The 26,507-nt window shown below is 31.6% G+C and overlaps 1 protein-coding gene across 1 annotated transcript in view; it reads right to left on the minus strand.

Moving 5' to 3' along the window:
* The window catches only part of LOC129975680 (uncharacterized), a 182,104-nt gene that overhangs the window by 20,860 nt on the left and 134,737 nt on the right, over positions 1-26,507 (minus strand). The window contains exons 2-3 of the mRNA XM_056088806.1: positions 8,316-8,362; positions 2,973-3,125 (exon numbers count right to left, since the gene is read on the minus strand). Of these exons, the coding sequence (XP_055944781.1) occupies positions 2,973-3,125; positions 8,316-8,362 (200 nt within the window). The remainder of the gene's footprint in view (positions 1-2,972; positions 3,126-8,315; positions 8,363-26,507) is intronic.

Below are 26,507 nucleotides of genomic sequence, written 5' to 3' on the forward strand. Positions count from 1 at the left end.
ACTACCAATCACGAAGCAAACAGAACACAAATGTTTACATAATTTTTTTGTATAATATATATATATATATATATATATATATATATATATATATATATATATATATATATATATATATGTGTGTGTGTGTGTGTGTGTGTGTGTGTGTGTGTGTGTGTGTGTGTGTGTGTGTGTGTGTGTGTGTGTGTGTGTGTGTAATGATATTTTAAACTTTTAATTTCAATTTAATTAATTTCCAAGATTTTATCTTAATTTAGCCCATAATAACTTCATTCTAAAATATTCTCTTATTTCATTATCCATTTCCATTTTCTCTACTTAATTAATTCAAGAGAAGCTTTATAAAATTGCTGAATCGACTAAATGCCGACACATTCTCACACTCGCGTGAAGGGGTAGAAAAATGTCCAATAAGCACATTCTTTTTAAAACATCCCTGTGTTTCCCTTACTTGTGATTGACATGCGTTAGAAATCCCTATCAGAATCTTAATAATATATTAACACTGTAAAAAAATATTTTCCCTATCTATATCTCATACTATATAAGACGAGGGATAATTTATTTCGCTCTTCTTCCCCACTTCTGCAATTGCGCCACGCTGGGCGAACGTTCCTTGTCCGCGTCTCTGCTTGTTAATAATTATGCTTTCCCGATGGATTAAAACGAATTTTAAAAAGATAAAAAGTCTTTTAATTGTCTTCAAAACTGCATCCTGCTTCTAATAAAATAATGCTTACACACACACACACATCAGCTACCAGATTATTAAGTAAGGATATAAATAGAATGTTTTGCGATGAAGCAATTTATCGAAAACTATTCTAATTTTGATGAGGATGGATGCACTTTCACATAACATTTGTGCATTTTATACTATACCATTCATGAATTTTGAAAACAAAATCCAACAAATATATATTCACAAATCCATATTTACCTAGTATGCCACTGTGAGATTTTTTTCTGCTACTGTGCAATTCTACAATTTTTCCACAGCCTCTTCCCAGTTACCGATCTGTCTATTGATGAAATAAAAATATTCCCTACGACATTTGAAGGATTTTCATGAAAAAGATTTTGAATCTTGCATTGAGGAATGAAAAAAATATCGACAGAAGTGCTCTACATTTAGATGAGGTAATTTTGAAGGACTTGTAATGACCAATGAATTGATATTTTTATAACAACATTATCTATTTGATCCTAATAGCAATTTTGTGCAATGCCCCCTTTCCATCAAAAGTTCGTACAAGTTTAGCTGCAATTTCCTGCTGGATTAGAAGAGGAAAGAACATTTAGCATTTCAATTTATTCAGTTTATTTTTTTTAATTCAAACATTTCTGTAAAATTCTAGAAATATTTCTTATGTAATCCGAAACAAAAATCCGAAGCCATATTCTTAAGAGAGAAGCAAGAAAAGAGAGCCTTTCTTGGTTTTTGTTTTTCACAGACTTTTTAAAAGCGTGTTCAGTAAAAGTATTTCAGAATATAAAATAATATACGAAGTAGGATTTCTCGTCAAAATTCACTTTTTAACTACAAAAAAATCGAATATAAACGGTTGAGGATTCGAATATTGAATAACTTCAGTTAGAATCTTGCGTTTGTGATATCTCTATTCTCCAATCCAAAGAGCTCTCTGGCAAAAATTTTGGAGACTATACATTCACAGAGTGTTAAACGAGTTCATTTGTTTTTCTTCAGAGACTTGTCTAGACATCGAGTTTCCTTGAATAAGAGTGGGTTGCAAGTCTAATGTAATAAGCGTCTCGCCTAGGAAAGAGGGAGACAAAGTTCAAATAGCCGAACGAGGCTGGTTATCTAAATTGCAAAGAGATTGAGCCCCGATAGCCAATACGATCGATTCTAGCTTCAGACAGAATTCTATTTGTAGATAAAATTGATTACTTAGCATATTTAAATAGGAAGTGGGAGATAGCTCCAAAATCCAAACAGGGGAGTTACTTTTATTCTGTCTGACTCTAGAAGTTTTCTACTTCCACTTATAATGGATTTGTACAAAAAAAGAAAATGTATGTGTTCTCCCTTTTAGGCAGAATTTTTCATTTGCAAATTAATCCATAACACGAGCACATTTAGTTTAAAATTCTGGTTTTAGCATGTAACCTATATTAGAATTTTTTCAGCTATGCTGTGGTAATGAGAAAGTTTTGGGTATAAGATGCTGTAATTAAACTGTAAGATGCTATAATACATTAGTTTGATGAAAGAAACAGATAAAAATATTTTTGGAAGCGAAAATAGTTCGTCATCACAGAATTTGGCGATTTTTTTGGCGTGAAAAAATTGATCACGTATCATAGATTGCCAACATTTTTGCCTTTTGTTGCCCCTTCGGATGCGAGGCTGAGTTTTTTTTTTTCATTTCATTTGTCATTTTTTTTCTATAATTTTCCAAATTTAGGTAAATTTACCCTTTTTTTATTTTACCACGTTTTTTTTTTTTGGAAATATCCTTCATTTTAATACGATAAGCAGTGAAAAAAACCCAGAAACGTTAAAACGGCAATTTATAGCCAAGCATGGAATGCCAGAATCTATCTTATAAAATTGCGGCAAACATAAATCAGTCTCTTTCTGTGCATACGTCATCTTACTGGCCGTCTTTTAATTGGCCGAAAGTAAACCCACCATGACTGAAGTTTAAGATTAATATTAGTTCAATTATGCGAGGTTCAGTTTGGAACAAAGCTCCCAAATTTGAACTTTGGTAAACTGATGAGGAAACAATTTGAGCTTCTTAAACTTCGAAGGATACCAACATAATAATGCTTGGCCTTCGACTTTAGATTTAATGTGCAACAAGACCTCATAATGGTAGATTTACTGATGGAATAAAATTTTGAACAAGAGTCCTCCATTTGAAGCCAAGATCTTCTCGCCAAGGTAGTTTCATATCTTATCATATCTGATGAGAAATTGAATATATAGAAAATTTGCGACCTACCTGTCGTACTTCTCTTTCCAAAAGCAAGCGGCTTCCCTTAGAGACTCGCATTCTCTGAGGGTCATCTGGTGATTTCGAGAGGAGAGGTCCATCGGGTGGTGTCTGCAGCTCTCGACGGCGTATCCTTTCAGATAGGGGCACCTCATCGGCAGGCTGAAAGTTACGAAAGAACGTATGAAAGAAGATCTTAGAAGGATCTCAGACACAATTGCATTGATCCATTTAAAACAATAATTGGAATAGTCTATTAGCAATAATAAATTGTTATCACCATTCCAACGTTGATAAGAGGACATCAAAAAGCAAGCTATTGTATGGCTGTTGATAAGTCACTTTATTTGTGGATTATTTCGCTTACAGATGTAAATGTTTTAATTAATAAAATTTATCAAAGTTTTCATACATTAAGGAAGAATACGGGAAGTTTAGTTCTAGTTAGGTTGATACCCTATTGCGATTTTGAGGCTGATCTAGTGATTTTAAACTGTAGTCAGATGGCTTATGATTTAGACGGTGTCTGAATCAGAATCTTCTATTCAAATTTCAATATCGCTTAGATTCTTCTTGTGTACAACCGACTGCCCCGCCACCACTTTCTTTTCTTTTCGCTACAGAATATCCCCGAATTTGGAATCTCTAAGATTTCTTGTCAGTTGAAAGGATATACTTGGAAAGATTTATTAAGAAGAAACAAAAATGTTAAAGTTTAAGTACAGTAAGTACACAAAAACTTTACACAATACAGTAATGAAATAAGGGAATGTTTGGTGAGAAGCATGAGTTCGAGAATTTTGATGAACTTAAGAAGCTGTATCGACTAGACATGCATAATCCACAATTTTTTGAATAACAAATAATATTGCTATTGTTATTTTTAAATATGCGTTCCAAATATCTGTTATTTCAATCATATTATTAATTAAAAATTATTACTTAATATTAAATATAAAATTTATTAATTGTAATTAATACTTAATTTACTAATTTAAGTAACGTGTGATTGAATTAATTTATCTGTTTCAGCTTACTTCTTAATTTTTTTTCTCAAAACTATTTATTTAATTTATTTATTAGAGTGAATCATTTTCTGGGAAAGGTGAGTTAAAAATATATGTCATTTCTTTAAAATGTTTATTTTAGTCCTATATTCTACCAATAGATGACGCCAGCAGTAAACAGAGTACATGTAATCAAAGTCAATTATGTCACGAGCAGTTAAAAATGATCTGTATGGAATAGTGCATCATCAGATACGAATATTGGTCCTCCCGTAAAGTGGAGCGGTGACTTCGTACTTTCCAGTGAAGCCTCGCACTTTCCGGTGAAATCACCGCTCCGATAAATTTCAGTGATATGCAATTCAATGATACGATACGATAATTCCAATAACCGGTCCGTTCACTTTTCAATCCAATCACAGATTTCTTTCGAGAGCTTCCATTGGACAGATCGTATCGATTGTTACTTTCCAGTGAGGTCACCGCTCGGGCAAATTTCAGTGATATCGTATCGATTGTTACTTTCTATCGTGATCCAAAACCTGTAATCGAAATATCATCAGTAAGATCGTATCAAGGATTTGAATCACACCCCTCTTTGAAAAGTATTGATCACTTGTATTTGTGACTTTTTGATATTGGTTACGTAATAACCGCTCTTAAAATATTCGTCATCCCTAGTATCGACAGCATATATCTTTTAGCTGTAGGCAAATTTGGCGTGAGGCAGGCCTTCGAACACAGGTTGAGATTTGATGAAGATGGAACTGGGTTGTGGATCTTTCGGTAACCGTTACTTAGCTTTCCACACATAATGGTTAAAATCTAAAATCCTGTAATCTGTATCACTAAGTTGTGATATGGCAGGTCATTCTATCTCTAGCATAAATATATACACTATTACTGCAGTATCTTAGATTTCAACCAATTGATATGCAACAACTTAAGCAGTTTGTATTTTAAATACAAAACTGCGAAATGATCATTTAAACAAACATGGCGCAAAAGAATTTTTTCCCTGTATTTTATTACTTCCAATTTTAAAAAAAACAAACATTACTTTCTGTATCATCTTGCGTCAAACGATATATGAATTACAGATCATTCCATTATTATCGATTCACAAATAACACAATTAAAAACTTTATCAACAAATCATCATACCGTCCATTTGAAAACAGTGGAGTCAGGGAAACAGTAACAACTTTTTCGTGTTAAAATGATATTTGTGTTTGTCCTGAAGACAATAATTCTTACAGCCTGAAAAGAGAAAAAGGAATTCGCAGTTTGTGTTATGCAGGTTTAGAATACAAGAAACAAATAAACTGTGTTCTTTATAAACTGAAAATTAGTTGTGACTGCAGTATGTACTTATTACCTGAGAAAATCTATGACGTCCATTTTTCGTTTGTATCCGCGATGTTACCAACACATTAATGGTATTGACATAAATATAGCAGTTTGGTTAGCAGTTACGTGAAGATAACTTTAAAGACGATTAAATTTTCCTAAAGAAACGTTTGAAATGGCACACGATGGTCAACAGAACTTACAATTCTTAAATATTATTGTAAATTAATGAGTATGTTGATTGCTGCTGCATTAATGTTCCGAAACATCCTTCTGCTATTAGAAATTACTGTTTTGCTGTTTCATTTTAGAAAAAGATACGAACAACAACTATTCCCATGAAAAACAACAACTTTAAATTAAATGGCATTTAGTATTAAAACTGACCTGCGTGAAATAGCTCAAGAAGTCAGGCTTATGTAAACATTGATCCTTTTTTATAGAGATTGTCGGGATTACTTCCCCTTCCTAACCCTAGATGGCAGACCATTCCCGTTGTCTTGAAAGTTATGCGGAAAAGATTTCTTGTTTGCTTGGTAGTCAAGAAAAAGTAGACGTTCACGGGAGGGTGAGCGATGAGTAGCTCGCTAGGAAAAGCAGAGCAAATTTACGCGGAAATCACACTGAAACCCAGCGAGTTTATTGTGAAATTACTAGTTTATGAAGAAATTAATTTTTATTGTCCTTAAGAAATATTCGTAACCGTGATATGGAATTGCATATCGGAAATTGTATAAAAATAAGGAGTGGTTCGATGTGAATAAAATGGATGACTAGTCAAGAAAACTATTTCCTGATTTTTCTTGCGTAGAATCTTCTATTTTTTGCAAACGGGAGCACAGGGTATGTGCTCACGAAGAGTGCAGAAAAACTTCGTTAGGGAAATATCCCCTATATTCGACAGAGATGCATAAAAAAAGTTTTCTTTTTCCTTTTCTCAAAGAAGCATTGCGATTGTTTTATAAAACAATCTCATCGGCAGAAAAAATTAACTACCGAGTTATAATTGATAAAAAGTTCAAAAGGAGGGAAATTTTGAGCTCTATATAGAAATAAATGTAGATCTCTAATGAAGAAAAATTCGAAACTTAGGATCAAACAAAGATGCATCATTTATACAACAGCTAGAAGTACCCGCACAATGTTGCCCGTGGCTTAACATCCAAGAGGAAAAATTGGCTTTAAACTTAAGTCTAGATTCCTCCCGATATAGCATGGACATATCACGCAACATCAAACAAACATAAAAATATATTTAGAAATCCTCAAAAATAACCACAACAATTTTTATAGCACACATTCAGAAATATTTAGACTTTTAAAAAGGTAAAGATATGATATGTTCATAGACAAAACAATTCACTTAAAATATACAATAGAAAAACTGTTTTTAAATTTAAGATATACGAATAACATTGTATCGACTGTTCCACACTTGTTTGTATAATCTGATATGAAAATGAAATCCAGCTTGCTTCCTCATATTTCTCTGTAAACTATATTGGCTGTTTTCCCTCCTGGTGCCAAGACAAAAAGATTTTGTTTGGAAAAAGAAGAAAGTGCCGCATAAAGTTGTCCATGAGAAAAACATTCCTCGCTTAAGTCAAATTTTGATATGACTTCAATATACTAAACCCTTCCCCAGAAAATACCCTACAAAATGGTACAAATATCACCAATATTTGTTAATTTTTTTGGAGCATTAGTAGTTTTGAATCGCTGTTTAAAATCATATGTAAACAAAGAAATGTATCACATATGCATACCACAGCTCTTGCTATTTGCGTATGCGCAGTTTAAGGTTTTCGCAGATGCGCGGATGAGTGCAAAGCACAGATACTGCTGTTTTACGCATGCGCGAATCGTAGTAGGAAAATAATCAAAATCACAATTATAAAACTCCTTTTTTTATTTTGATATGACTTCAGTGTACTAAAACCTTCCCAATTAATGCCCTACAAAATGGTTCAAATATCTCCAATATCAGTTAAGAATTCCTCAAGTTTTTCTTTTTCAAATACACAGACGCTTTTAGGAGACTTCATTTTATACTATGTATAGATTATATACTTAAGACGAACGACACCTTATGAGTTTGGACAGTTGAAAAAAAAAAAAGCCTAGAAATCAGAAGCTTCAGATCTGTCAAAATGAAATTCCGAAAGAAATGGTGGATGTACGAAATTTCGAAACTAAGATTACAAAATTAAATAACTTGTATCGTCATTTCTGCCTGAAGAATGAGAAATAGTAAGTTCTCTTTATATTAATGCTAACGATTAGATAGAATCAGAAACCAAGAACTTTTTTCCCCGAACCAGGACTATTTAGTGCTATGCATCAGAACAGCTACTGCTACCTGAACATATAGAAATGTGTTCAGAAAAACTAAATTATAGCATCGATTTCTATTGCGTCTTGAAAGAGTCCCACTTCATCACCAATCATTTTAATCATTAAATCACCAATCATTTTAATTTCAAGAAATATTTTGTAAATTATATAAGTATTTTATGTACTTATATTAATGCAGTTAATGCCCAAAATTAAAGTGCGGGAGATATTCACTGCAACATTTATTATAGAATATATGGCTCTCAGCTTTATTCTCTCACTATTTCAACGACTACCCATTCCTCCTGTCAATACAATATATCGGGAGATCCCATCGAGTATTCTCAGAAGAGAATGTTCCCAGGGTTAAATTGCGGAAAATATTCACTGCAACATTGTATCTTAGAATATATAGTTTCCAGTTTTATTCTCTAATTCAATGTTATATCGACTCATGGGCGAATTTGGCGTTTGTGATTGAATGTTGATATGTAAAAATGATCTATTTGTGATAATGCTTTGTCCTTATAATTTATTGAGTGACTGTTTTCTGGTATATTGCAAAGTATTTTTTTTTTAATTTCTCATGGCAACCTAGGAAAATAGTCTAATTTGTATTGTGTGTGAGACAGTAGTATTCTATTAAGAAAAGTGTATTTACCTGGTTTTCGGCACATTATTTTCTAATCCACAGCGGTAATCACAACTCTGAAAAGAGAAAGAAAAAGAATTGAACTTGGAGTAAGGAACCGAACATAAAGATTTTTTGGATTTTACAGTATTTAAACATGTTTTAATACGCTAGTTAATCATCGTCAGACAACAAAATTCATATCTTTTTTTTTAATAAAATCAATTTATTTTAATAAAGGAACAATTTCCTGGTAGTAATTCAATATTCGGAACCAAATGTCCCAAAATTAACGCAATTTTTGAATTTGCTATCATTTGTGCAGAAAAGTGTTGGAACTCTATTAAAAAAACCCCTTTTGACATTTAGGGTTAGTAAAAATGGAGCTTTACACGATAGAACAACTGTTTTTTCATTGTTGAACAATATTTCAAAAAGAATGAAACGCCGCAGTTCGAAAATTTGGGAATTGGTCCCCTAATTCGTGTGATTTAGCATCAGCGGATTTCTTTTTATTGGGTTATTTGAAGTCAAAGGCCAATGCCAACAAACTCACCAGCACGCATGCATTGAAAGACGAAATTCAAAGCTGCCACATTTCATTTCACATTTTCATGCTGCATCAACGAAATTCAGCCATCATTGCAAATGAAATTATGCAAAATGGTAGTGGAAAATTTGGACAAAAAAGTGCCTATTTGCCAGCAAAACCGAAGAGCCCATTTGTACTATGTGTTATTCCATACATAACCCTATCCTGTGTACTTTACGATTCAATAAAAATATAACAACTTTAAAAATGTGTTATTTATTTAATTCAAATATTGCTTTAACACGCTGTTCTATCGTGTAACGATACATTTCTACTATCCCTAAACTATTAGCTGTCAAATGGTTTTTTAATAGGATGACAACACTTTACTGCACGAATGGTGGTAGAAAATTCAAATCTTGTGTCAATTTTGGGACAATCCCTGAACAATTTTTAAAGCGTTAATGTTTTTTATAGATCTTTCACTTAAGCAGATAACCATAACTTTGGGAAGAATTTTCTTTAAAAAGCTTCTTGGGGGGAGAGAGGGGAAGTGTAAGGCTGTTACAAAAGTTTTTATTTATAAGTTATGTAACAACTATAGAAACAAGATCTTTCCGCTTTTCGTTAATTATAGAATCAAGTGATTAATAATCTTCAAAATAAGAGAAGCATGATTTACTTAAAGACGGATTAATATTTAAATACAAGTGAACTAGCAAAAATATCACACAAATACAAATAATTCAAACATATATGTATACTTAAAAAAAGCAATATATCATAAGTGAGGAGAAAATGTACCAAAACTGTTTCTTCTTTTTGTTTCTTCAAGGCAGTGCACTTTGCAAGATAACACCAATAGTAAACAAATCCTCGGATTATCACCTATTAGCTTCATTTAATAAACTGTTAATTTTCAGTATGAGCACATTGTACAAATGAGTAGCAGTATTATCATTTTGGAACCTTACCTGCGCCTGACAGAAACCCGTATTTCGAGGGCTCCAATAAGGTAGAGGTAATATTCCTATCCAGAGAAAATTTCAATGCTATAGTGACACAAGTACATGTCAAAACCACAAATGAATCAACCTGATGGCATAATAGGTCATGGATGACACAATAAGCACATATATTAACATAACATAGCGCGCTTTGTGTTTTGAAGTATAATGAAAATAATAGATTATGAAATTTTACGGAAAATTTAATACAAATTTGCATGATCGGTTATAAAATTACATATCTAATTTCATTTATTTAGATTTTTGCATTTATTGATCTAATACAGTCGCATACACACGTGTGCACAAAATGACCAATGATAGAATGATGCGCTTGCATAGGATGACCAAATCAAAGAGAAGAATTTTAATATTTGATTTGAGAAACTTCAAATAGCATGGATCTTACATGAGTGTGATGTGATGTGAATGCAGATTATAAAATACGCCAAAATAAAATAAATATTTACACAAAAAATAAATTAATGTTAGAGAAATTTTATCAAAACATAAATTTTTTTATATGTGTTTGAGAATTCCCAACACTCACACTCCAGGAAAATTATTTACTTGCAGGTTATTAAATTCTTGTAATTGCTGAAATTTTGTTTCAGTAACACGTCTTTTTTATAACAATCCTTTACTTATTGAATTCATCCTATTAATTAAACCTTCTTTTATTATTTCTTATTCTCTTATTTATTTCTTAAACCTAAAAATTAACGCAAGATTTGAATTTGTCACCATTCGTGCAGTAAAGTGTTAGCAACCCTATTAAAAAATCATTTGACAGCTGATAATTTAGGGTTAGTGAAAATGGAACGTTAAACGATCGAACAACTGTTTTTTTTACTGTTGAACAATATTTAAAAAATACTGAAAGTCTGGCGGTCACAGTTTGGAAATTTTAAAATTGACCCCCAAGATCGTGTGATTTAATATCATTGGATTTCTTTTTATGGGGTTATTTGAAGTTACAGATGCCAAGAAGCCCAAAAGTACGCGTGCTTGGATGGAATTCAACGCTGCATCAACAAAATCCAGCCACATTTATGTAAAATGGTCATTATAAATTTCGATAAAAGAATGCCTATATACCAGCAAAGTCGTGGAGGCTATTTGTACTATGTGTTATTCCATACATAACCCTATCCTGTGTATTTTACGATTTAATAAAAATATAACAATTTAAAGAAAAAAAATAGTGTTTTTTTTATTTAATTCAAATTTTGCTCTAACGTGTTGTTCTATCATGTAACGCTCCATTTTTTTCTAACCATAAATTATCTATCAGCCGTCAAATTATTCTTTTCAGGTCGAAGCTTTAGCAATCTATAAAGCCATTGATGATTTCTCAGTTCAAGACAAAAAATGATTATTGCCAGTAAGCAATTTCTTCAAGACTTAAGAAGTATCTTATTTAAATCATCGTGTGTTATTTATTAAATAGTTTTAAAAAAATTTAATTTAATTAATATTAAACCAAAATATCATACCGGTTTGGAATGCATTACATTCATTTTTTTTTTGTCGTGTAAATATTTTAAGGCAACTTTTTGCGCAGTAGCTTCTGAGGGTAAATATCGCTGAGCACCCGAGGGCAGAAGTCTGACTTCTAGCTCAAATGAAGATAGCACACACACAACCCTTTTCTACAGGGGGGCTCATTCACGCACCTGACAGAGAGAACACAAAGAAGAGAACAACCATCCCGAACCACGACTCGAACTCGGAACGCCAAGATCACGGAGAAGACGCGTTACCTCTAAGCCAAGACGTAAGTGTTACTTTCAAATACTTCTTGGAATAGGAAGGCGGATTCCTTCCGAAAACGGTCATGGAGTCGAACCCATATTTTGAACGGATTAGTGTTTAAGATATTATCACAAATTTCCAAAACTTGCGTTTGATTTACTCCAGAAAATAAACGTGCACAATGTTTTGTTTCGAAATGGACAAATTTTGTACTATTGGACAAGAATCAATATCCAACAGTATGATCAATAGTAAGGTCGCCATTCAAAACTTGTCAAAACTTCGAAGCATACAGAAAACTTGTCAAAATAGCAATCACCAAAAAATTCTTGGAGAATATTTTTTTTTTTCATTTTATCTCTTACTCTGCAGCTTAAAAATAAGAAGACCTAATAAAAGCAAGCCTAATTACTAGATTTTTACTATTCTGACCCTACTGAATAAATTTGGACTTCATGAAAATACCTTACTGTAACTCCTATAACCAATAATTTCCTGACCTTTCGTTGAGGTAATCTACTCCACCGGATTAATACAACTGAACATGATACCGCTCTGAAAAGTCCGCATATTGCACTTAGTTAATTATTCGCTAACGAAAGCTTGAATAGCGACCTATTGAGCATACTGTTGGATATTGATTCTTGTCCAATAGTACGAAGTGTGTCCATTTTTAAACAAAACGTTGTGCACGTTTATTTTCTGATGTAAATCAAACGCAGAATGAAACAAACGAAAGTGACCACCATCAATGTACAGGGTGGTTATAATCAAACTTCCCCTATAAGCAGCATCCTACAACGCAAACAGGCGAACGGATTGCTACAAAATTTTGTATACAGACTATACACAAAATGCACTCACGGAATTTCGAAAAAAAGTTTTAGTTCAAAAATTTTCACCAGAGTGCGCCTTTTTCGGAAAAACATTAAATTTAACACAATAAATGACCAAAACGGATACAGAAACAATATTAACATTTATTGACTGGTTTCTGATCATCTTGTCATCGAACCACATTAAGTAAAGTTAAGGAAAAAATAACAGCACGATCTTTGAGGGGAAAAAAATTCAGTTTGCAGAAATAAGAACGGATTAGGACGAAATTGTACAAGAGGAGCAGTTGTTAATCTTGTCCAGGATGATGAGGGGAAAGATGCTCCATGTGACCACCTGCAAAATTTCAAGTAGATGGACAGTGTGTTCAAGAGCAGATCGTAACTGATCAGTAGTGATGCTTCGCACATGAAGCGTTATGGAGTTCTTTAAGTCATTCGACGTCGCAACAAGATTCCGTCATCATTGCAGCCGGAAACATCGATAGAAAACATGACAACGACATTTTTTACACTAACCTATTTTGCATAAAGCTTCCTCTTCTTTGCAAGCATGCAAATTTCCATATTTTTTTCCTAGAACTGACAACTTTTCCCGGTTTTACATTTCATTACTCATAATTCTTGTTCTAGATTATTAATATTGTTTCTATATTCCATTTTGGTCGTTTATTGTGTTAAATTTAATGTTTTTTTGGAAAAGGCGCCCTCTGGTGTACATTTTGGGATTAATTTTTTTTCCCGAAATTCCGTGAGCGCATTTCCTGTATAGTCTGTACACCAAAATTCGTTGCAATCCGTTAATCTGTTTGCGTTGGAGGATGATGTTTATAGGAGGAGTTTAATTATAACCATCCTCTATAAAACGTGCACAGGTAGAAGAAAAAATTCCGCAATATCGCAGGGTAGACGATCAAGCGATGTCGCACTGACGCAGACTAGAACTGACACTCGTACACGCAGGTCATCAAGTGGAAGCCGCCGATATCCGACGGCTGTACAGGTAATCAAAATGGGTTCTATATGTATTCGGCAATCGTAAGGAAAGGGTTAAAAACGTTAGTATAAATCTAAAAACTTTGAGTTTTTCCAAATTATATGTAACCAATTTCAATAGTGGGAATTCAAAGAAATCTTTACATATATATGCTACACGCTGACACTAAAAACGGTCTTTTTTTTAATCCGGATACTTTGAATATATAAGTACTTATATATTAAATATATAAGCAGTACTCTTTGGAAGTATGTATGTTTTGCTTTTTCTTGAATACATATTGGAGTCGCGTGTACAGCGGTTGGTTTATGCATAAAACCAATCCTTCAATAAATTCTGTGAAACACTTCACTGCTTTGTTATCCAGAAGTCTTTCAACAATACGTAGATTTCATTTTTTTCTTCTTGAACATGGAAAATAAAATTCTATAACATCATTTTTTCATTTTAATTCTTTATGCTTCGTGTTTTTCCGCAGTTGCCAATATTACTTCAGCGAAACCCTAACACACCAGTCATGTACTTTCAATGGTATAGGTACCGCAATTTAGAAATCCCTGGTTTAGAAAAAAAAATTACAAATATTTGATATTGCATCATTTATTAAATAGTTTAATTGAAATGGCAGCTTTTTTTTCATTTTTATTAATTTCATGTTTTTTTTTTCTTTAAACGAAATGTTCTTCCGAAAGCGATTGAAAATGAAGTGAGATCATTGTAGTTCAAACAAAAGAATATAATAATAAATCTATTAAAAATAAGTTGAAGTAACGAATACTTAAATGTCATAAGATCGTTTGCTACAGTAAAACCTTTTACCCTACAAAATAATAGAAAACCATTCGACATCGAAAAATAAACTTAAAATCTTCTTTTACGCATGACAACAGGTAGAATTTCCTAGAAGATTTGAAGTGGGTAGGAATTATTTTCCGAAAAGCCTTAAGCATTGTCTGTTTCTTGAAGCACATAAGAGTTTTAAGTTACGTCTTTCGCTTTCCAACTTCAAAAGGAACCCAGTTTTGAAATTTAAGAATTCATGACTTTCTTTTCTGATATGGATTCGGTATCTTTATAAAAGTCATGTTAAATTCAATATATTTTTAAGATCGTGGAAAATTCCTTCAGAAGTATAACTCCATTGTAAAGAAAAAGAGGAATGGAATAAAGTCTTTTCCTACAGCCAGCAGCTAATACCGGCGTTCCAAAGAAGAGAAAAACACTATTTCTGTCCCTTTCTACGTCAGTTATCCGTTACCAAACCGCGCCATGCAAAATTGGAAGCAATTTTCTAAAAAGGTTTTTGGACCGGTAAACGAAGCATTTAAAGACGCTGCGAAAAGGAAGTATTCTCTGTTCTTCACAAGCTCGATCACAGTTGAGTAAATAAATAACTCTGAAAAAATAAAGAACTTCTTGAAAGTAAAGACATTGCAAATCCCAACAGACTCGTATCTGCAGACTTTTCTTTCTTCTCCGCTTTTTGTAAGAACAGAATTACCTTTTCTGGGTGTTATCAGAGTTGAAATATATATATAAAAAAAATGGCTGGGAGGTGTTTTTTTTTTTAGAATTTTTCTTTCTTTATATCGTTGCGTGTTTAGATCACAATAAATATAATCCTCCTTTGGAACTATCCCCACCCTGTATCGCTTGGAAAAACAGCAGATGTTCGAACGGTGTCACGTGGAAATTTATTTTCAGTCATTTCCGGTAAAACATGGAGCTGTAAGGTAGCTGCTCTGCTGTTTAATATTTAATTACTTTCGATTTAAGACTCCATTTACGAAACGGTTGTGGTTCTTAATTTCCAAGTTGCAGTCAGTTCTGGGGAGAATAATGGCGTTGAAGAGTTTTCCAGTTTATTTAGTAGAATTAAGAATAAGCTTGTTTCCAGTAAAGCAAATGAGATGTTTTATAAATGGTTTTTCTTAATGGCTAAAAAACGGTTTAAAAAAAGGAGGAGAGAGTGAGAGGTATTTTTGAAATGATTTCACTATTCCATTAACACATTCTCTGCATTGAGAATGTTGGTGGGGTTATTTCTTTCGGAATTTTGTGGGGCGATAACTTATCAAATATTTCCATTTCTGTTTCAAACCTAAAACCATGGTTTTAGATGGAAAATCCTGATTTGTACCTGATCAAAGAGCATCTCATCATGCTCTCTTTAATTTATAACAAATATAACGAGTGTACCAGGATGCTCCGATTTTGTATTTTTATAAATGAAATTTAAACTATAAAGTTTGGAAACTATAGAAATACAAACTATAAAATAAATTTTCTTCAAATTTTGTTCACAAATAGGATGAAAGATAGGAAAGGTTTTAGTGAAGATTTCGTGCATTGATTAAATTATTTTTTATTAACTAAGAAAACATGTTTACATTGCGCTTATAGTGTAAGTTATACTGCTAAAGACTATACAATGGATATGTCTTTTGTGGTAAAGCAATATGACACATATCAAGATTTGCTATTTAAGATGAATTTAAAATTAACTAGAATATGGAAAAGAAAAGAAAAAAAAAAGATTTAAATGAAATTTCTTTTACTTTATTGAAAAAATGTCTTGGCGAAATTAAGTACATGTGCCGTCGCCAAACAAGAAGCTTTGTATGGTGATAACATATCAGAGATTGCCATTTTTGTTACAAACTTAACACCATTTTTTTAGACGGATAATCCTGGTTTTAGGATGGAGATTGTTTGGCGAGTTTTTATTGTTTCGGTTACAAATAAACTTCATATTTTACCTTTACCAATGTTTACTTAACTTAAAATTATTTTGAGGGTTTTGTTTGTGTGTGTGTGTGTGTGTGTGGTAAAACAGTATGATTGATCTCAAAATTTGGTAATTAAGATGAATTTTAAATAATCAAAACATAAAAAGAATAGAAAAGAGAAATTAAAAGGAAGTTTCTTTCACTTTACTGAAAAAATGTTTTGGCGAAACGAAGTATACAGTGCTCTCGCCAAACTATAATTTTTGTAAGGCGATAACTTATCGAAGATTGTTACTTTTGTTACAAACATAAAATGATGGTTTTAGATGGAAAATCCTGGTTTGAAGATGGAAATCGTTTGGCTAGTTTTTATTGTATCGGTTATGGTACCGCGTATTTAATTTTACTAAATATTTTATTAACTTAAAATTGTTTTGAAGTATTTTTCCAATAAATTGCTTAAAAAATCATTTCGAAACTGTTTGCTTTTAACAGTCTATAAATAATTAAATTCATATTTCATGCGGTTACACACAATTTTCAAGAAAGTACATCTTTTTCAGAATGTTATGATTTTAAAAGAATCAATTCCAGTTTAATTTAAGATAAAATTTCTTTGGATCTTTCAAACTGATTCACTTTGTTGATTCACTTGAGAACGTTTTAATTAGGAGTTATATTGAATCTGTTTAAGAACGTCAGCGAATTCAAAATTATAATTTCGTTTAACATTTCTTTTATTATATTATAAATATTCTTTTTGTGGAAACAGTGTTTTATTTTTCGTGTTCTTATTCTTATTCGTGCTAATTATAGTCATAATGGAACTTGCTCTTCTCGATGTTAATTAAAAAGATTCTTGTTTTCAAAGAAATTAATGATACATTATTATTTTACTGAATGAAAGAAATGACTCATTTTTAATCAAACAAACAACGATTTTTTATAGAATCATTGTGGCATCTCAATAATAATTATAGTGAATCTATTTAAAATATAATACACCCAAATCTCTTATCGTCTGCTATTTTTTTAAATTAAAATTATAATATCATTTAAAGCAAAAGATTTTTTAAATTAAATATAAAATAACTACAATAAATAAACATTTCATTTTTTATGTTTTTTTAAAATTCAAAATGTGAATATCAAAAAAATTTTTAAAACCGCTCTAAGCTGTTAAGTTTATTTTGATTTTTAAAGACATTTTCTTAAAAATTTTACTAAACATTACTCTTAGCAATAAATAAAATGTTTTAAAATGTGAGTAATAGCTTCATGCAACAGAAATGATACGTTTAAAAATAAACTCATTTTTGCTTTCTCGTAAACAAGATATGTAAAGAAAATATACTGTAATCATCAAAAAATTGGAGTTCGAGATTTTAAAGAATGCCCATGTTCCATTACGTAAGTCCGATAAGCACATTTTTGGAATTACGCCTATCTATCTGTCTGTTTTTCTGTGAATATTATAACTTAAAAATACTCTGAAACAGACGGAAGGAATTTGGTATAGGGACTTCAAATTTGTATCAATCAAATTTTGAGAAAAATTCAATCAGAGGAAGTCTGTCTGTCCAAATAAAGCGAACACGATAACCAGAAAACGAAAATAACTAGAAAGATAAAGTTTGGTGCATAGGTTAAGCATCTAAAATGCAAATCCTTGTCAAAATTGGAATGATTAAGGTCTGTCTGTACATACTTTTGCATGCATATTAACTTGAATAATTCGAAAACGTAACTACTTTAATAAATTAAATTCGGCATGTGTGCTCGTGACCAATTTTAATTCTGTGACAAATTTTGGTTTTAAGAAATTGGAAGCAAAAAAAACATTCGACTTTTTGGTACTTGTGTATTAACCAGATGCCAGGGATTAACCATAAAAAATTGTTAAATATGTTGAGATTTTGACGATTGTTTTGAGGCGACTAGTCTCTCTGATTTTATATATGAAAGCAAAATTTGTAATTAATATAAAATACCGATGTAGTTAATGAAACAAAGAAATATTGTCAAGGTGAATGAACAAGAAATTATGACAAAAATAAATTACATCTAAAGTGCTTCATTCTAGTAAATAAAATGAGAAATAATCACATCGAGAACATTCCAACCAAAGACGGATGAAATCTGCATTACATACTGCTCGACGAATAAAGAGAAGCAATATTTTATTTTCATGTATAAATACAAAAAAAAAAAAAAAAAAAAAAATTGACGATTCAAGGTTTAATTAAAAGTAACGATACAAGGAAATATATGGAAATATATTTGAAAAAACAGGTGAAGAAAATATGCTAATCAAAATTTCGTAATCGGCAAAAAAAAAAAAAAAAGATAAAAATTAAAAGGAAATCTACGATCGCACATTTCAAGTATCATGTGAGAACATTATTATTTTTTAAGTCATTATTTGTCTTAATTATCTTAAGTCATTAACCAGTTTAAACCGGTTTGAAACAATCACGAGACTTCTCTATCGGTCTCTATCCCCCTGCCCTCTCCACACACAGGCATTTTTTTTAAACTTTCATTTTCTAACTGGCAAGCAAAGTTTTGGAGCTCGACCAAATTTGAGATGAAATAACAGCTATGATGTCATAGTTCTACGTCAACCTTTTAAAAATGCATCTGTTGTCAAAGAAGCATACGTAATAATAATGCAATGCTGGTAAAAGCAGGTAAAAAGATATATACGATTAAAAGATGATGATGAAAATTACCATTTATGCTTTATTCATTGCCCACGCGATTTCGAACTTCAAAACTCCCTAACCAAAACAACACCATGTTCTCACATGATAATAATTTTATTCATGTTTACAGGAAACATATTTTTATTTGCTAAATAATTTTGAGAAAGATAACTTTCATTTTTTTTTATTTACAGAATTTTAAGATCGATAACAACTAGGGATTGCAATACCGGTATTTTGAGCCATTTGTACAGTTTTGTAATACCGCTATTCCCAAGTTTGAATACCGTTTTTTCGGTATTTACTAGAATTTATTTTTACTCCTATTAATGGAACGATTTTTGAAACTGAAAAATCCACTCGAAAAAGCAATAATCGACTTAAACCTGCAAATTAATTTTTCAGATAGTGAATTCAACTTAATATGCAAAACTGTATCAGCTCTACTTACAATAAAACTGGCTGTTGAGGCATTATGTCGGAGAGATTCTAATTTATTAATAGCTAATGTAACAATAAATTTCATGGTGCAGTCACTGAAAAAACAGCACACATCACTATCTGAAGAATTATATATTACATTGAAAAATCGCACGGAAGAAAAGCATACCGAAGTAGAAAATGTCTTACGGTATTTACATAATTATAATGATTTTAAAAATGAAAAAGAAGAAAAGAGACTAACCAATCTAAATCTGATCAAGTTTATAGTAAATTTTCTTAAAATTTTTTTACCCACAAACCTATCCATATTCAAAAGAATTCGGTTCAGTTATCGAAGATTATGATGACACTAATGTCGACATTGAAAAGGAATTGTCTCTTGAAAAAAAATTAGAATGAGCGATAAATAAAAAAAATCTGAACAAACCAAAATATATTACAGAAATCAGCTATATCCAAAACCATCCAACGAGAAATCGATTTATTTGAAGATGAGGGATTTAGAGGTAAATACTTGTAAAAAGTATATCCCGCATTACTAACAGTACCACCAACTAGCGTAGATGCCGAAAGAGCGTTTTCGACAGCTGGTAATGTTTGCACAAAATTACGTTCCGGGCTTTAATGACAATACAATTAATACATTATGTTTTTTAAGATCACATTTCAAAAATTTGTAATAGTACCACAGACTGAATAGTGATATTTATACTTCTTTGTGATTTAAATAAATAAGACGTTCCTTTACTTTTTCATGATTCTTTATATACAGTTATAATTTAGAAGTTACAAATTATTTTTTGTGACATTTTCACTCTCTAATAAAACTGGCAAATAAAACAAAGAAACGCCTGTGTTTTCTTTCTTTTTCTAAAATTTCTACTACCAGTATTAAAACCGGTATCCCGGTATTAAGATCTAAAAAATACCGAATACCGGTATTGAACTGATTGGTCAGATATTGCAATCCCTAATAACAATGTTGAAAATGATTTTTTCCCTGCAAAAATATGAAAATTATTTTATTTAAATATTCTTAACGAATGAGCAATTTTCTTTATAAAATCGTTTGAATTTGGTTTCTAAGTCTATTTTGTTGAAATGTTACGCTTATTTTCATATTTGTATATACAGTGGCTCAAAAAATTGAGAGTACACCTTACTTTTACTTGATAAATCCGTCTTTCAATATAAATAACACATTACCGGGAAGTGCAAGCATATTTTTGTTTTTGCACATAACAAATAAATTAATTTAGAGTAAAAATAAAGAAAAATCAACGGAAAAATTCTAAATTGAAAAGTTTCAGAAGCATTTTAAATAAACATACGCAGAATTTTCCCTCAAACAATTGAGAATACACCAATGAAATTCTTGTAATATCTCGCATAGAAAGAGCGTGTCAGTATTTATTTACATGTCTTTTTGATTTCATAATGTCATCTAAACGTCGTGGTACCCATTCGACCCATTTTTGGTGGTATCTGACGATATTTCACCCCATTCTTCTTCCACCACTTGTTTGAAATGGGTTTTTGTTTTTATTTTTGTGTTTTAGGACAACTGCTTCGAGTATGGCCCACAGATATTCAATGGTATTGATGTGGGAGTACTGTGGTGGTGTGTGTAACTGCTGTTTACAATGAAAAACAAGCCATATTTGACGTTACGTGCATTCTGTTTGGGATCGTTGTCCTACTGGAAAATGAAATTTCCATCTATTCCTTTCCACTTTCCTTTAGATTGGTGCGAAGTATATCAAAGTAAACCATATCTTTTATAATGCCATCTATAAAAATTAAATTTCCTACCCCGGATGAAGCCATGCAACCTCAAATAATAATGGAATCACGGCATCACGGCCATGTTTAACTGTAGGGCGTAAATTTTTTGGATCCAAAGCAGCGTTAGGCTTTCTTCATACAGTACGATGGCTGTCACTGCTAAAAATGTTGAGTTTTCTTTCATTACTAAATATAGGTTATTGGTCTTCCAAAGGTTATTGACCTTCAACTGATGAGTTTTTGCAAACTTCAAATGCATCTTCTGAATTTGCAAGCTGATGAACGGTTTCTCTCTAGCAATGTGACTTTTATATCCAGCTTGTCAAATGACATTTCCCACAATTTCAGTATTTACATTTCTGCCTATGATTTCAAAAGTTTCTGCAACAAGTTGGATGAACCATATGGAAGCATCAATCTAAAGGAAAGTGTTACAAATTTGGGTTTAGATGGAAGTTCCATTTTCCAGCAGGACAACGACTTCAAACAGAATTCACGTAAAAGTCAAAATATGGTGTCTTTTTCATTGTAAACAGCAGTCACACACACCACCACAGTATCCCGACATCAATGCCATTGAATATTCGTGGGCCATACTCAAAAAAGTGGTTCAAAAACACAAAATTAGAAACAAAACTCATTTAAAACACGTGGTGCAAGAAGAATGGGATAAAAAATCTTCGGATACTACCAAAAACTGGTCAAATCGGTACCATGACGCTTAGAGGCCATTATAAAAGCCAAAAGACATACAATTTAATAGTGACACTTTGTTTCTGTGCGTGAAATTGCAAAAGTTTCATTGGTGTATTCTCATTTTTTTGAGACAAAATTTAGCGTATGTTTATTTAAAATGCTTCTGAAGCTTTTCGATTTAGAAGTTTTTCGTTGATTTTTCTATATTTTTATTCTAAATTAAACCATTTGTTATGTGTAAAAATAAAAACATGTTTGCACTCCCCGGTAATGTGTTATTTATATTGAAAGTCGGATTTATCAAGTAAAAGTAAGGTGTACTCTCAATTTTTTAAACCTCTGTTCGTATACATTTTATATGCGTATGTTTACATCTTTAATGTTATTTTCTAAAATTCTAAACTCTTGTAGAATTTTCTTGTTAAAAAAGCCTCATAAATTAAAATCTAATGCATAATTTTTGTTCGAATTTGATAAAATGACTTCTTAATATGTGCTGCAATTTCTGAATTATAGATTAAGTAATTTATTCATTTTTAGAAATATACCATAATAGTTTCAATACATCATAATGCTAGTTTTCATTTTCATATTTAGAAATTTCCTTTTTAATTTTTCAATTTTTCTAAAATTTTACTTTTAATTTTTCTAAATTTCTTTTCAGTTTCATTTCAATATCAGTTGAGTCATAATATTTAAAAAATGGATATAAATAGATTCTTATTAAAAATGGATAGAAATACATACAATGTTTCTTTAGTTCAAGAACTAGATAATATATTCTTTTAGCTATTTGCAAGATTTTAAACAACTAATTTGATAAATCTTTGAGCTAGAAGATATTTGCTTTATGTCTCTTTTTAACCAAAAAAGACTTTTCCCTCCCAATTTAAAAAAAAAAATAATTTTATCGTTTAATTGCTATTATTTGGTTTCATAGATTTTTAGATTATCTTTACACAAAAATTAAAAATATATCTATTTTAGAGCATTTTTTAAAAAATATTCCGAACGTAGTTACATACCTTAAAAACCAAATAATTCAATTCTGTTTCGAACAAAAGAGCACAATCTAAGAAGCTGCTTTAATTTATTACAACCAAAACGCGCAGAATTTAAATTACGATTAAACAACGAAGGCATTCATGTTAACAGTTACTTTTTTTGGTAACAAAGGATTACAAACAATGCTTTGTAAAAGAAAAGGAAAATTGATGTTGAAACTCTAAAATGAAATTAAAAAAGGAGCTAGTCTTTGTTTCAAAAATTACAAACAAAATTAAAAGGCATTCCATAAGTCCGCTGCGGAGTCTGTTGTTCTAAGTTTCACAGCAAAAAGAAGAAAAGGAAAATTTCGAAATTAAATATTATATGTTTAACAACGCTAAAATTGAAAAAAAAAATTCAAATTTGAAAACAAATGAGTGAAAAAAAAGGAAACATTTTCCCTCAAACTAATGAATATATAAAGTGAAAAATTCTAATTCATTTCAACCCATTGTTTGTATCACAGTTCAAAGTGGATTATAGCTGAATTAATTAATTAAATAAATGTTTAAACTTTAACATTTTATATGTATTAATATATATCTGCCACCGAAACAGTTATGAAATTAGAATTTTTATTTATCCTGCAGTTCTTATTTATCATGTTTAATAAAATAATATCCCGGACACAAGCAAACATTTTTTTTAAATACATTTTATTATGTTAAAGTTGATATAGCTATTAAATAGCTAAATATCACTAATTTATTTTATTTTAAATCATTTCATACCCCCTTGAGTTAAATCCGACAATCAAAATAAGGTATTTTTTCTAGAAGCCTGTTAATATAATGAAGAAATTCAACTTAATTGCAAGCATGTGTGTAACTTTTTTGCTTCAAGTATTAATATTTCATGCCAAGAATACTTCGCTAAAAATTTCTAAAAAAGCAGGGTCATTGTATAAAATTTCAGATTTCATAATTTTTATTTTCTCGTGTACATAATATTGAGAACTTATAGTAATCGTCAAAAAATTCGAATTCGAGATTTTGACGAATCTCTACATTTTAGACCTTCCTGAGTTCCAAAAACACATTTTTAGAAAATGCCTGTATGTTGTGACTTCAAATGTAGTTCTGCGTCAAATTTTCGTTTCAATCTGTTTAGAAAAACACTTCTAAAACACAAATTCGATTTTTGGATAACATTTGGATACCATTGTTTGGCGATGAATCCTCACGCCAAGGATTCATCGCCAAACATTTCACCAAAGATGACACGATAAATTGAATAAAAGTGCTGTATTCACACCAAAGGTTAATATTTCTTAACTTTTTTACGCCTATTTCATGTAAGGCGTTTTTTGGGACAGCACCTTTATTAGAGAGTATGAGAGAAAATTTTTAGAAGGCCACTCTCACTGCATTTTTTTTTTTGAAATTTACTGATTAAAACAACGCAAAATATAATTTATTACATTATTTTAAGCATTCCTTTCAATTAAAAGTACATGATGATCTTTGACACGGTGTTACAATTATAGTTACAGGATTGCGCAGCAAGCGCCATTTATTTAAACAACTGAGTTTACATGCATGGGAAAGTATAGATCGAAGGATGGTCAACCCCTTGTCTTATTTGGCTCCAAATTTGAAACTAATCGATACTTGAATATATGTACCAATATGTTGAATGTATGTACCAAATTTTATAAATTTATATTTTAATAATTTTTAGTTATTGCGTTAATTTATATTCGAATAATAGATTAGACAGATTTCGTTTGATGAATGTCGTTCAAAGTTTTTATAGAAATCTAAAAATTTGGTGTAAAGACCACATAGCGAATTCTATCCATCTAATTCATTGTGTCTTTCACACAATATTGTTACAAATCTGTAATGTTGCTTCCCAGAATGGTTAGTTCAATTATTGGAAAGACCATTTTAAAATCAGCTCTGTTGGATGCTGATCGAATTCTGAATCAGTGACTTCAGAGTTTGGTGACAAACTTGGCGATGAATTGAACGACTTTGGCGACAAAATAGATAATATTGGAATCTTCCCGAATTTTGACGATAAAACCAATAGGAATTGATGTATACCTGATTGTTCCAGAACCTTCTCTGTCCGACTACGGTAACTATAAAAGGCTGGCAGTTTAAGCTGAAGACAGTCTGGAAAGAGTCGTGGAGAGGTTCAGAGTCGCATAGCGAATCAACGGCGAATTAGTTGTATCAATCTAGCGAAGAGCAAGTGTTGAGTGAAGCTCAAGCGATTGCTCAGTTGAGTGTGTGCCGAATCCTTGAATTTATTGTAGAAGTAGCATCGAGTCGTGTGTGGGGTAGCCATTCGTATAGTAGTGAGTCGGCAGTTGGATACAGCTAAAGCGAGGAGACAGTGGAGAATTGCAGGCATTTGGAGAGACCGTAGTGAGCAGCTACGTAAATTCCCTCCTCCTGCTGAATTCTGACTGGCCGCTTTGTGTATTGTGGTTGTTATTACATCCGATTTCTACTTGTGGGCTACTGTTTATTGTAGTGCGTTGCTTTGATGTCTCGCCTGTGCATATAATGTCTGCATATTCTTGTCTTCGAGTTAATACAAGTCTTCATTTTTACTGCGGCCTGATGATTGTGTTCCTTCATCGACTAACAAATCGAAAGAACCCCAATTCATAACAATACCTAATGTATATTTTTCGGACTCAGAGATGTCTGAGAGATGAAGATGAAATGCTAAATTCAAGCCCAAGGTCAATATTTCTCAGCTATTGTATGCTGGTAAGCTTTTCTGGAATAATACCTTTATTAAAGAGTATGCGAGAAAGTTTTGAGGAGACCACACCCTCTGGTTTTCAGTTTTCTTTCTACTGTGCATTCTTCTTAAATTCTAAATTTGCGAATTTAATCTTCATAAAGCTAGTTCAATTCAGAGAACTATCCTCTCATTACCGATGTTTCCTGTAATACTAAATATAAACATATCTTCCCCCATCTTTCTTTTCACTCTTATTTTGATGAATCTTCTTGATTCCTGTTTCAAAGCATAGGGGGACGGGGGGGGGGGGTTCGTATCTGAAAAAAAGATAGTTTTACTTTATTTATATCATAGGTTCCCAGAGTTGTCCAGGTGGACCCCCAGGGGTCCATAGGAGACCACACGGGGGTCCACGTAGACGTGAAAAGGAATCAGGGGTTCACAAGTTGTAAGTGGGGATCCTGGTTTTCTGGTTTTCATAATAAAGAACAAAAATTTTGGCTTGGCTTTACCTATCAACGTAGACAGGTAGCATCATTCACTAGGTAGGTACTCAAAAATATTCGAGACTCAGTTCAAACACAGAATTGAATAGAACAATAGATAATAGTACAAGTGTACACCACATGTCGAGACTTTTTTTATTGTTGATTTACATTTCAGAGTTCATTGTTGATTTTTGTGTCAACTGTTGATTGTTTGTAATAATAAATGTTTATAATTTTGTATAACCACAAGAACTATTTTAATAAATAGGACACAAGAAAATGTGCTACTTTTCTTTTCTTCTTAACACCCCCAATTTAGGGTGATATTTTTTAGGAGTTTTGGGAATACAGTAGAAATGTAGCAGTAGGAGGTCTACCGAAAATAGTAAAACTTTGAAAGTGGTCCACGAGAAAAAAAAGTTTGGGAACCTCTGATTTATATAAATGATAGAGAATCTTAACATTTTTCTCTCTGAATTAGTCACAAATTAGATCCAC

Source organism: Argiope bruennichi, chromosome 7 (assembly GCF_947563725.1).
Source record: "Argiope bruennichi chromosome 7, qqArgBrue1.1, whole genome shotgun sequence".
NCBI lineage: Eukaryota > Metazoa > Arthropoda > Arachnida > Araneae > Araneidae > Argiope > Argiope bruennichi.